Source organism: Nipponia nippon, unplaced genomic scaffold (assembly GCF_047370975.1).
Source record: "Nipponia nippon isolate SJK-2023a ecotype South Korea unplaced genomic scaffold, ASM4737097v1 scaffold_28, whole genome shotgun sequence".
Taxonomy (NCBI): Eukaryota; Metazoa; Chordata; class Aves; order Pelecaniformes; family Threskiornithidae; genus Nipponia; species Nipponia nippon.
The window spans coordinates 5,923,030-5,935,380 of NW_028262345.1; the positions used below are offsets into that span (position 1 = coordinate 5,923,030).

Here is a 12,351-nt window from a genome sequence, read left to right on the forward strand (position 1 = left end):
ACTTCTGATCAATAAATATTTGCAAATTGTAACATGAGTCTCATTAGTTGTGCAGATGTTTCACCCAGGTGGAATACAAGGGAGAAAGGAAAGAGACTTGACATGGGAATTTAGGAAAAATACCAAGTTTTCAACTGTGATATCTCAGTTTACAGCTGCCACCAATCCCTGCATCCAGCAGGACAGGGTTATCAGAGTGGTGGGCCACTTTGTACCATCTAATCCTAGCCCTATTAGATCAGCAAACACCAAGGAAACTGGCAAGCAAATAAAAGGTCCAGCCAGCTCCTCCCAAACACCCTGCTGCTGCTGCCAAGCCTGTGTTTGAACTCCCAACTGCATGAACAGGAGAAGGACAGGTGCATGCTTCTAACACACTTCTTTCCCACTCCCAGGCGTAAACAAGGACACCTTCCACTGGGCAGCCCACTACACTTTCAGGAAAGAAATTCATGAGGAGACTAAGTGACCTGTAAGGAAATTTTTGTGCTAAGCTAAGAACTTCCATCATGCGTCTTGGTGTAAACTGGTTACAAGTTTTTTCTGAAGACAGCAAGAAAAACAAATCATTGTGCTGAATTATTTTCTGGAAACAGGCTCCATGGCCCCAGCATCACACAGCATCATAATCAGATCCTGTCAACAGCGCACACAAAATTGTCTCTCAGCTGGTGACACAAACTCTTGGTCCTTGTTTGTCCCTCAGGGGCTCTGAACAGAATGTAGATCGCAATCTCGCCTTTTTCATGCGCAAGCTTTTCAACACACAGGCTACAAGGGAGTTCTTGCAAGGTCAGATCACCACTGACCTTTGTAAAATGACACACCCCTCCAGATTTATTTCTTTTTTTTTTGCAGTCAGGGCAACAGAGTCTGGAAGGGAAAGCCTAAGGACCCTATCAGGAGGAGGACTCGCATTAATAAGTTACATGCCTGATGGAAGGAACATCATCAAGTTTGGGGAGCCACAAGTCCTGATCCATTTGGTTTCACTGACCTTTACACAGAGGGCCCATGACCTTCATGAAAGATCTGTATCACTCTTTCAGAGGTCAGCTCTCCCAGGTAGCAGTTTTCCCTTTAATTAACAATGGCAGAACACAACATACACAGTTGTATCTTGTTGATTGCACAACAGTGTGTGCATCTCATCAAGTCAGAAAAAAGGTAATGTGTGATGACCAGGTGTTTCAGCAAGGAAACAAATTTCCTTACAGTCACTGCATAAGTTTGCCACATTGAAAAGGTGAAGAAAAAGGCAGGGCAGCTATAGCTGGAATAGTCCAATGAAAAGCTAAGGCCCCTTAAGCCAGGTTTGCAAAGGCCAGGATGACTATGTCTTATTCTTACTCCCTCAAACACTCCCTTGAGGTATCCCACATTTCAGTTTGTTCTCCCACAAAATTTTATTGCAAACTTCCTTGGACATGCTTGAATTCACTTTTCTGAAGCACCTTTGGGGTTTATTGTAACAATTTAGGCTGAAAACAATTCAATTAGGTGGATACCAGATGGCTCCCTGGCATCACAACTGAGTGGCAAATGAAATTACACCATGGGAAACTCAGCTGAGGAGAACATTGAATCCACTTCTTGCACTGTATGAAAAGAACATTCCAGGCCCTAAGAGAGGTTCTGGCTCATTAGCAAAAAGACTCCCAAACCACTAACCAAGTTTTTCTGTAAGCGATGTAGAATCATTCAGAGAAAGACAAGTTACTGCCTCAAGCACTAAGACTGATCTCACTTCTCTCATTCTAAATGCTCCCCTAAAAGGGCTGGCACTTCCAATGCATATGAATTATCCACCAGGTGAAACACAGATGTCCCTTCCACTATTCCAAGTAGAGCACAGTGCCTTCTTACAAGTTACACTGAAGCTAAGGATAATCGTCATCCTAGTCAGAGGCCCAGCACGGCACCTATGCCTTTATTTCGGGATTTACCCAAGACTTCAGTGGTGTACAGACCTTGAAATGTTTCTTTGTAGAAAGAAGACATTCTTAGTGAATGGAGCTTCAAGGAATTTCTAAATTACATCCTATCCTCTCCTGTTCTCCTTTCCTTTTCCTCCTCCCACTCCTTTTTTATCTGATGCAACCGCTACGCTAAGTGGTAGAGAACTACATTCGATCACATCCTGAGTAACAGGAGTGGGCACAGCACAGTACAGAGATGGAGCTAAGGGCACAGCCTGCTGCTGTACTGCTGCAGCCACGTGTCTCCCATCAGTGTCTGGATAGATGTTAGCCTGGCCACACAAAGCACAAAAAGAGCTTGTCTGGTTTACCACAGATAAAGTTCACCTGTTTTGAGTAAAGCCAGAGATGTTTTACTGATCACTCAAATGCATATGTCAAAAATGAGACCAAGCTTCAGGTGGTTCCTATGGTTCAAAACAGAGCTAAAGGGAATTGGAAAAGAAGTGAAAATAAAGTCATTAAAAAAACTTCCTCTGAAGTCAGGAGTTTTTAACAGTTTCAGCTTTTAGGCCTAATCTACTGTTCCTGCTTGGATACATCTTTGTAACAGAGAATACTCCTTACCTCTTTCTTAGCAGTTTCAGAGACAAATGCATCTCCCCAATAGGACAAGTACAAGTTAAGTGCTGTTCAACATGATTAAGGAAGGAGGAATTGCAAAACAAGAAGATCAAATCACTCTTTTCCCCAGTGTCTCATAGCAACAGAAAGACTGAGATTTACTGTTCAATTTTCAAGCAGAGCAGTAATAGAGACTTACACTTGCAACAGAAAGATCAGTCCCATTTCTGCAGCCAAATTGGTTTTAAGCTGTCCATGGCTCAGATAATCCTTTTGAACCATTTGTTTTCTCCCCTTGAAATGACCAACAGACTCATACTATTTAGATTTATTCGCTATGACGGTCCTTTTCAGTACTTGCTAACTTTTTTTTTTTATTCTGGATATGCTTGCACTCATAAGCTCACTAAACTTGAGAAAAGATCATGTTCTCTTGGTGTTATTAGCAGGTCAGAAGTAAAAGTTTTAAAACCCCATTTAAAATTCACATTTAGTAGCTAATTTCTAATGTCCTAGGCCCTTTTGATTGCATGAGAAATAACAAAATTGTAGGGTGACATTAAGAAACAACCATGAAACAAAAGTGTGTTTTGCTCCATTAGTCACAGGCTGCGTACCAGCCAGCTGTCTGTGCTAAAAATATGCCACAGTTAAAGATTTCGTAAATTAAATGCACTGCAGCAGACAGCTTCTCTCAGGTGGGAACACGCCTCCTTCCTGTTTCCAGTAACTACATAATGAGGCTCAAAATAAGAGAGCTTTAACCCAGAATGTTGATCCCTGCTTTTACCCACACAGTTTGCTCCTGTGTTATACTACTGCCTTCCATCCACTTCTGTGAGCAGATCACAAGTGCTCCTACAATGTCTAACCAGCCAAAGTCATGAGCCACATAAACAAGCATATACCTACTATCTTCAGCCAGGAGAGACCCACTCATGCAAACCAGAGACCTGGTCCATTACATCTGAGTGCTTCCTATATACCGATGGACATACCAAAGTTATCCTCCAAGGTGCTAACAGAAAATGAAAAGGACTATGCCTTTTTTGGCAGTTCCTCTCATTCGACACTTAGGACAAAAAAGAAAGGATGACTAAATATCTAGTGCACTGCAAAGAATATTTAGTGCACTGCTAAGATTTAACTTGCTAAATAATTTTAAAGAAGTTAGCTGACAATGATTTTAAATTATTCATATGTGTGCACTGTTTTTGTTTAGGTAACACAATACAACCAGGAAAAGTAACAAATAAATAATACCAGTATACATTATCTTAACAGATTCCCATTGAAGTCATTGATGCAACTGTTTCAGTGAAGTTCCAAATTAAGTTCCTCCTTCTCAGTTGCAAATATGATGAATACATTTATATTTAAAAAGAAAGGAAAGTAGAAAGGAAAATTTCAATTCCTGCTCAGTGACAAACATTTTCTGTGGGGGATTTCAAACTACTCATTCAGTTCACTTTCCTGTGATCACAGTAACACATTACGCTAAGCCCAAAATTGCAATAACTAGGAATTATTGCTTCTTCTGCTTCTTTTTTTAATTATTCTTACGTCTTTAAATGAAAAATAGGCAGATGGAATGCAAGCAGAAACCACTCACATAAATGGGGAAATTTCCAAGTGCTGCAGAGAGCCCGTTTTTGTTCTGTAACTTGTATGGTCCTCAGGAAATAAAATGGGGAGACCCAATCATAGACATTATATTAATACAAATTATACAGTAAGGTAAGGAAAAGAAAACAGGATCCTTACGTATCGAGATGGCTCTTCCTTGTTTTGGTCGTTCATGTCAGTGGGAATGATCCGTGTGGCCATTGGCCCCTTGGCAAACGGTTTTGGTAACTGGCCTCTGAATTCTGACAGGATGAACTGGAGCTGCCAACTGCAGAGAACAGCGTCAGAAAGCCCAGCAGGAAAATGCAGGAGCTAGTAACATTTTGTGTGGAGAAAACCAAAAGTATAACCAAGGACATTTCATTCCTGAGGGCAGACAGCCCTGCTAGAGGAGCAGTCACACTACAAGTTTTCAGTAACTTGTGGCCAACGTGATCTGCTGACAACAAACTTTGGAATCCTTTGTTTTGGATATGCTGGTGTCAACAGAGATACAAGGTCTTGAAGGTTACTCCCATAAATACTTCTTATGAGAAGTGTCACTCCTTATGAATCTCATGAAATTGTACCTTTTCTATTAAACCACTTACTTATCTGGCAAGAGAAAGCTGCTTGGAAATCTGTGCCACTCCTTTCCCACACAGACATTAACTGGTCTCCCCTCCGGCACAGTGTGAATACTTGGGTCAGTAGCAATCCTGTGAAATTCTGGGTACAGGTCCAGGGGCCCATGGTAGCCTATGGAAGGCAGAAAGTTGTAAATCAGACTAAAGAAATAGGTGATATTTACATGACTACTTTTGAAAGACTACAAAAAATTGTTCATACATAACTTTTTAACTGATAACTTCTTGAATAAATGAATTGGTCTATGCTAAAAAGTGGTTGGATTCCAAAGCTCATCCTCCTTTTAGAAGTGCTTGTACCCTACCACCTTTATTCACAGTCTCCTGTCCTGACTGTCAATGGCTACCATCAAGCAAAAAAAAAAAAAATGATGAGGTGGGAAGGTTCACTGCATAGCTCTGATTCAAGAAAGTACTTAAGGACCGTATCTAATCCATCTCCGCTAAGGACACATGCATTTAATTACAAGTTTTACATGTGAAAATGCTTTTTCAAGTGGAATCATATGCTTGAAAGTTAAAGTATCTTGTTTAATACTAGTCTGGGTACAGGTTTTATATTAGTATAGTTGTACTGGCTGACGGTCAGCAGATTAACTGATATAATTCTAGTGATACATTCATACATACATGTATGAATGTGCATATAGATACACACACTCACATGTATAATCATTCATTAATGGTGACCATTAGAACTTATTCCTTTCCCTGCAACAATGACATCCAAACTTTCAAGGGTCCTTACTTCCTTATTTCTACTGTGCTGCTATAGTCAAAGCAGCACAACTTTGGCAGGCCTTAAGACTTGCCAAGACCAATACCCAGGAAAGCACAGAACAAGTCCAAAATACCAACCTCTGAATAAGGCAACAGAGCGTGACAATGACAAAAGGCCAAAGAGAAAGACAGTCCCCAGAGCCAGCCAGTTGGAGGAGACTGTGTAGTGTTCTAGGCGGTAGCGCTGGAATATGAAGTGGTAACATTTCTGAGGAAAGATTAAAAAAACAATATAAAATTACTGAAACTCATATGTTTAGCAAAATTCTGTTTTTCATAAGGACCTTACAGCAGTGCCTGCATCTCCCACCAGATCTTTGGTGTTCACTTTTTCATTCAGACTCAAAAAAACACACAGAAACTCACATGGTTCAGTCACATTTCTTAAGTGATAATCTAGGGTGTATTTAAATACATTTTCAGCTCTTTTCCCTAGGAATGCCTCTAGTAAGCTGTAAAGTGCTCTCTACCAGGGGTGCAGCTTGGTTGTTCCCAGGTGAACCTGCAGCAAGTGTCCCTTTCGGGCAGTTCTGTAGAACTTCCCAACACAGACAGAGCTCATTTTCAATGCTGGACTGACTTCCTCTCCAACAGAAGTTCCATGACCCAGATTTACTGAGTGACCTATGGTTGTTTACCCTGTCTGCACAAATTACAGCTTTGAAGTCGATAAAAGAACACACAGCACATGCTGCATCCACCTTTAAACACAAGCCACTCTGAAATTGTTAAAAGAAAAGCCCTTCAGATTTTTCCAATTTAAAAGCCTTTCTGGGAATACCTAGGAGGAACTACATCCAATACTTGGCTTGGTCCTTCCCTCCTGCTCTGCCTTTCTGCAGGACTGATTATTCATTTCCTATCCTAATCCAATTTCTGTTCCTCTTGTCTTGTTTGCATTTTTTTCTCATAACAGCCAGATCCACGTGGTTTGAAGGAGTAGACTCTGACAAGCTTGTACTACTAGTGGGCAATCAGTTCTAAATTCTCAGTTGGATACTGAATACTGGACAAAATGTCATCAAACTTAAAATATACAGGACACAAATATAGACTAGGTTTTCCTAAAGCCATATTTGGCAAAGGTCCTAAACCATTGCCCTCTGATAAATGTTCTGACAGCACATAGCAATTCTCAGTCAGAGCCATAAAACTGCTGACACTGCAGAGCTTGATCCTGTACAAATGCAAGGACTGAAACTCATCTGGGGTGCTCCAGCTTCCCACTGCAAAGCATCAGCAGTGATGGGAGATTAACAGTCAGAATAGCAACTGACCAGAGGAAGAGTGAGAGTGATTTGAGGGGTGCAAGCACTGCTGGTGGGGAGTCCAGGACAGGAACAGCCAGCAGTAGTGCACAGCAGGACAGGAGTAACAGCAGAATGAGGCTGAACAGCTGGAATAGGCTCTAACAGGGACTAGTGACTGCATTCCTGTGCCTCTTTAACAGAGGAAAGATTAATAATTTTGAGCTTTGGGAAGATTTATATCAGTCTATATTAGTACTTTACTCTATGAAGTGTTTCAGGTGATATTTACTAAACATCCAATTTTTGGCTCTTCCAAATGTCCAATGCAATTTCCCGATGCCTAAACAAGATCGCTTTTCCTTTTTTCAAGTCAGAGAAGGATTCCTACTAGGATACAACAAAATGCGTTTCCTACACACACATTCCTGCCCCTTAAAGCTTGCTTAACAGCAGGCAAAGGAGACACAATGCTATAAGCAAGTTATTAATCCTCATGACACCTCTTGGATGTTGTGTTATTGGCACCACAACACAACTCCTCCTCACCAGAAATTCCCACTTGGGATGGGAGAACAGCTCAAAGTCATCACGAAATAACTAGTGGCAAGGAAATATTCTCAACTATTTATCACTTCACACAATCCCGGACAAGCTCCTAATGTGATCACCTTATAAAGCCATGAAATTTGATCTTTTTTTGCTGGGCTGTTAAGCAGTCTGCACTGAAGTCCAAGATGAGCTCATTTTGTACGACACTCAGGAGGGAAATCCCAAATATTTTTGCTTTTACATCACATCTTACACCGGGCTAATAGTTTTCCACATACTCTTAATCATCCTGTACAGGAAGATTATGGTTTAACTTGTAAAATAAGCAACACACACTCCACACTTCAATATTAGAACTGCTGTGCATTTTGCTTCCAGAACCAACACCTATCCATGAAACACGGTTCAAAAATGAAAACTGTACCCGCTAACAGATTAAAGGTGATGATCAAAAGTTATGCATAGGACAGTCCTGAGCTGTGTAATCACTATAGGTTGTGTCACAGACACAAATATTCTGCACATGTTCCCAAACTTTGGGAAACAATGTTAAAGTCAGCTAGCAGTTATGCTTCTTAAAGGTATAAGCTCATTAAAAAAAAAGTTCCACTAAAACTTACCTGAAGAGCAGACAGAGCCACAGCACCACAGAGACAGATGAGGGGATAGATGGGAAAGAGAAACCTCTCTTCTTTGTGGGGCTGACTGAAGAAAATCATGATCCAAATGTACATAGGAGCTAGTGTCAGCCAGTAGGGACGGCCCAGATTCTGAACTGAAAGAAACAAACACTCAGCAAAGTGGTAATGTAAGAATGAGGGATTTATCCTCCTCCCCCTCTTGAACAATCGTATCTCACATTCAAAAGCCATTCTTCAGACACAAACCATTGCCTTCAGACACAAACACACCATGTTCTGAGCAGCCATGTTGCTAAAATCCAGGTAATACATCCAAACAGTCAGTATAGAATTTTGATCAGAGAATTTTTGTAGATTCCTACGATATTAACCATTTCAACAGACTTCAGAAGACCAAAAGCAGAAAATAAAGGGACTGCATTACTGAATCCAACTAACAGACAAAACCCATCAAGAACTGACATGTCTAAACAGGTAGTCAGAAATACTGTATTTCCTGCTGTGTCTTATGCTAGACATACAAAGACCAGAAAGGATCTCCTCTGGACCTACCCTTCCACTTACAAATGGTTGTTTAGTGACTGAAGTTTCCACAACCTTCATTCCTTCATTACAAAAATAACAGCATGAAAGGTCTCTCAGGCACCTTCTGCTTAACGGAGGAAATAACCGATTCAAAAATAACAACAATTACCCTGAATTTTAGTCACACTGAGGAGGGTTCTACAGTGCCTGACAATTTTCAGTCCCTTTTCTGCCCCCTTGCTACTCCCAACAGCAGAGTTAAGCAATTAAGCTAACGGCATTTCACAGACAATAAGAACAAAGCACTTGGCAGAATAGCTCCTGCTGTTAAGTACAAGAACACCAAGTGAACAGCAGGAAATCTTGCATTTACAGGATCTCCTACTGAGCTTTTACTGGTTTCTGACAGTATGTCAGTCATATCCAAGAAACAGATATAAGCAAATACCTGTTAGCATACATTTTCAGCAAAGATTATGATGTTATTGTTTCTTGTACTCAGTTAAAAAAAAAAAAATCAGAGTGCGAAGCACTAACTGAACTGATGAGTCTGGAGGCTGCTGCTGACACTTAATGAATCTTCCTTAGGAAGACAGCAGAGAAGAATTCACACTTCCTCAACACCTTCTTCCTCTCTAGAGTTACTTGCCAAACGTTCATGTGTTTAAACTGATGTCATTTTATTTAAAAGAAAGCCCAACACGAAGTACAGAATATTCTGGTTCCTCCTTTCTCTACTCTCAGTATATCCACACCTATAGGGACGCTTCCCAAAACATGAGGTAGCAAGACTGTCCTGCCAGGGCTCAGTCCTGCGAGTTGAAGAGTGCCTTTCACAGTGCACAGAGAGTCCAGGTTCAATCCCAACACGGGCGGCAGCAACAGAGACCAGAGGATGCCTATTGTAGGCTCAAGCCCCAACAATCAAAAAGGAAATAAGTAATCTGTTCTCTCAAGCTGCTGCAGAAAACACTCTGGCAGTGGCATAAAAAAGTAACAGTGGAAGAGCCAGCAAAAGGTTCCGCAAATAACTCCAAAGGCTACCATTTCCAACTGCAGATAAGATGGAAACAACAATGGGTACACAGTTTTTTTTCCCCCCTTAAGATCTCTGACAGGGCTACTTCTAACACATTTGCATATCTGGCTGAAGGTTATATACCATACAACTCATTAAGCTTACTCTGGGTATGGATAGTTCAGCCTTCATAACACATTGTTCTTCTTGAGGTGGAAGCAGGGAACACAGGAATCATCCTTAAAGAGAAAAATGTTTCTGCCCTTTGGCAGACAGCATGCAAAGTAGATACATCTCACTGAGTGTTCTTTCTACACCTCCATCGTGGGGTCAATACTGAACTGAGTAATGAGCTCTAGCAACTTTCCTATTATTCCAAAGACTTTCCCTGAACTTAGTTTCACTTCCAATAAAGGAAAGGTGCTCTTTGGCAGGCAAGCTCTCCCTGTAGTAACAAGGCTGAGATCTGGGCTGTCTGTGCTTGGCTCTCACAGCTGTCTTGCACTCACCATGAAATTTCTGAAGCAGACACTCCATGAGACAAGTCAGTGGCAGCACAAGCAGAGCCAAAATAAATGCCACATTGAAATTCAGAAAGCCGTTGATGAAATAGAAGGACCAGGGTTCTGTACCTAAAGGATGAGAAAAGGAAACGAGTTTTAAATACAAGCATGCATGAGATTTACATGTAACAGCAGCTTCATTCCTTCTCTGCCTGACACAGACTGAGATAATTAGCAGCAGACATCAATTCTCCCCATTGCAAGCATATTGGAACCAAAGAATGGAAAGGATGTGGACAGAAGATCTTGCAGCTGGACAGAGGATGCAGCCCCACGGAATGAGCCTGAGCCATCTCAAAGCAGTCTCATGGTTCTGCCCCATAAAACGGCCATAACAGTAGCATGAGTTAGTCAATAGCCATACAAAGGCACAAGAGTATCTCACAATCATGTCTGCTCAATAAACTTCATTGTCTTCCTTTTCACAAATTATTTTTCTCCTTCCTTTTTCATTGGGTCATACTCAATATCACATCTGCTGCTCATGAATCAGGCCACTGTCAGCCTTGCCCAGCAGAGTTCTGCGGCACAGAACTCACCCTTGTGTTAAGAAAGCCTACACAGCAAGAAAGTAGAGGCAGAAACTTTTAAAACAAGGAAATTTGACTCCAAATTCATTCTGTCTAATTGCAGAGAAGAGTAATAACAAAAACACACAATGTTAATGAGACCATTATAATTCTGGAGTGATGATGTATACTCCATGTTGGCAGAAATAGAAAATGTACTAAAAAGGAACAAGAAAAAGAGTTCACATTCACACTTCGCCCCAACAAAGACTCTGCCACTAAAGTTCACCCAGATGCTAGTTTGGGTGCCTCCTTAGAGTCAACACTATTTAAAATGTCCCTACTTCAGTTTGTTCTTACAGTGTAGCTTCAAACAGGAGCAAGCCAACTCTGCCTCCTAACATGACACACTTGGGTATTGGTTGCAAGCTTCAAAGGATATAAATTGAAAGAAATCCCAGTCCAACTGTCATTTATTTGGACTCTTAATTCAGGATGCTTAAAATCCTGAACAATAAGGAACGCCAGTTCCTCTCCACACATTTGCCACTGTCTCAGTGTGATTAGCTCAATCAATCAGTAAATGACATGTGGGGGCTTTAATCACTGCACTGTTGTGACATGTGTCACATGCCGCAGCAATTTCCTGCAATCAGAGCCACTTACATAGGGTCCATGTTGAAATTAATCAGACAACTGAAAAGCAGCAAGGAAAACCCGAAACCTCTGCAGCTCCTACAGCTAAGTAGGATTAGAAGCTGCATAGTAATGTCAGATACATGTCATTGGAGTTACTAAGGCCAAGTCCAAACAACTGAGATTCATTTAGGAAACCTTTAGCTATTAGCACTGAAAGCAAATAGCAGTTACAGATTTGAATTTTGGGGAGTAGGGGGCCTTAAGGGAGTGAATTATTAGAAATTCACCTTAAGGCTCCTTCCACCTGCCTCGTAATTCTTGCAAGTCCCACATGAGCACAATCCTCAGCCTGTGAAAGGCTGAATATGGGATACAGTAGATTGAAAGATCATGTCAAGTGATAGATATGACAGTTATCTGTATGGCAACACTGCAACAGTGCCAAGGTCCCCTCCTCCTTCTCTAGACTCTCTTGGTGACTCTCCATATTTAAGGACTGCAATTCTAAATAATCACTGTGACAGATCTTGAACACGTGCATAAAGCAGATCATTTTAGCACTGAAGCATACTACCCCTTCCTAGAAATCACGGCTGCTGACTGGGATACGTCTGTGAGGGAAAACCTGAGGCAGTCTGGGGTATCACACTGTAAATCTTCCAGTGGACATCTAGGAAAAGCGTGTGTAAAGGGGGCTTTGGTTTCTTCCTAGCCCTGCTGCCTCCAGATTCTCTTCTGAGGCAATAATACAGGTTTCTAAAGACTTACAGCACAGTTAACACTGGTTACACCACTCTAGTAACTACTTCTGTGGAGCACCAAGGCCTCTCCTTATATAAAAGAGGACTGGAACTGGGTTCCATAGCCTGCTTCCCCACTCCCACTGCCATAAACAAGAGCCACTTTATCACAGAAGATGCCAGGATGAGAGAGAAAGCTTATTAAACTGATATAAACTGTTACCCTTGAGTGTTTTCTGGCTACAATTAAGCTGCACAGCACAGCCAAGTCTTTAAAGGATAGTACCAGGGACCATACTGTCACCCTTCTACCTGCCCTGGCTGCGATGGAAAGTAAAGGAA

General features: G+C 41.3%; 1 protein-coding gene across 5 annotated transcripts in view; it reads right to left on the reverse strand.

Annotated features, from left to right (window-relative positions):
• LOC104008772 (ALG9 alpha-1,2-mannosyltransferase) overlaps window positions 1-12,351 on the reverse strand; it is a 140,314-nt gene that overhangs the window by 109,199 nt on the left and 18,764 nt on the right. For 4 of the 5 annotated variants that reach the window (XR_015706008.1, XR_015706009.1, XM_087763226.1 and 1 more), the window contains 5 exons: window positions 10,068-10,190; window positions 7,995-8,149; window positions 5,654-5,783; window positions 4,760-4,907; window positions 4,308-4,437 (listed from right to left, as the gene is read on the reverse strand). Coding sequence is in view for 3 of the 5 variants with exons in the window: in XM_087763226.1 (XP_087619352.1) it covers window positions 4,308-4,437; window positions 4,760-4,907; window positions 5,654-5,783; window positions 7,995-8,149; window positions 10,068-10,190 (686 nt within the window). In the remaining 2 variants the exon portion in view is untranslated. The remainder of the gene's footprint in view (window positions 1-4,307; window positions 4,438-4,759; window positions 4,908-5,653; window positions 5,784-7,994; window positions 8,150-10,067; window positions 10,191-12,351) is intronic. The other variant, XM_087763225.1, reaches the window with a different exon arrangement.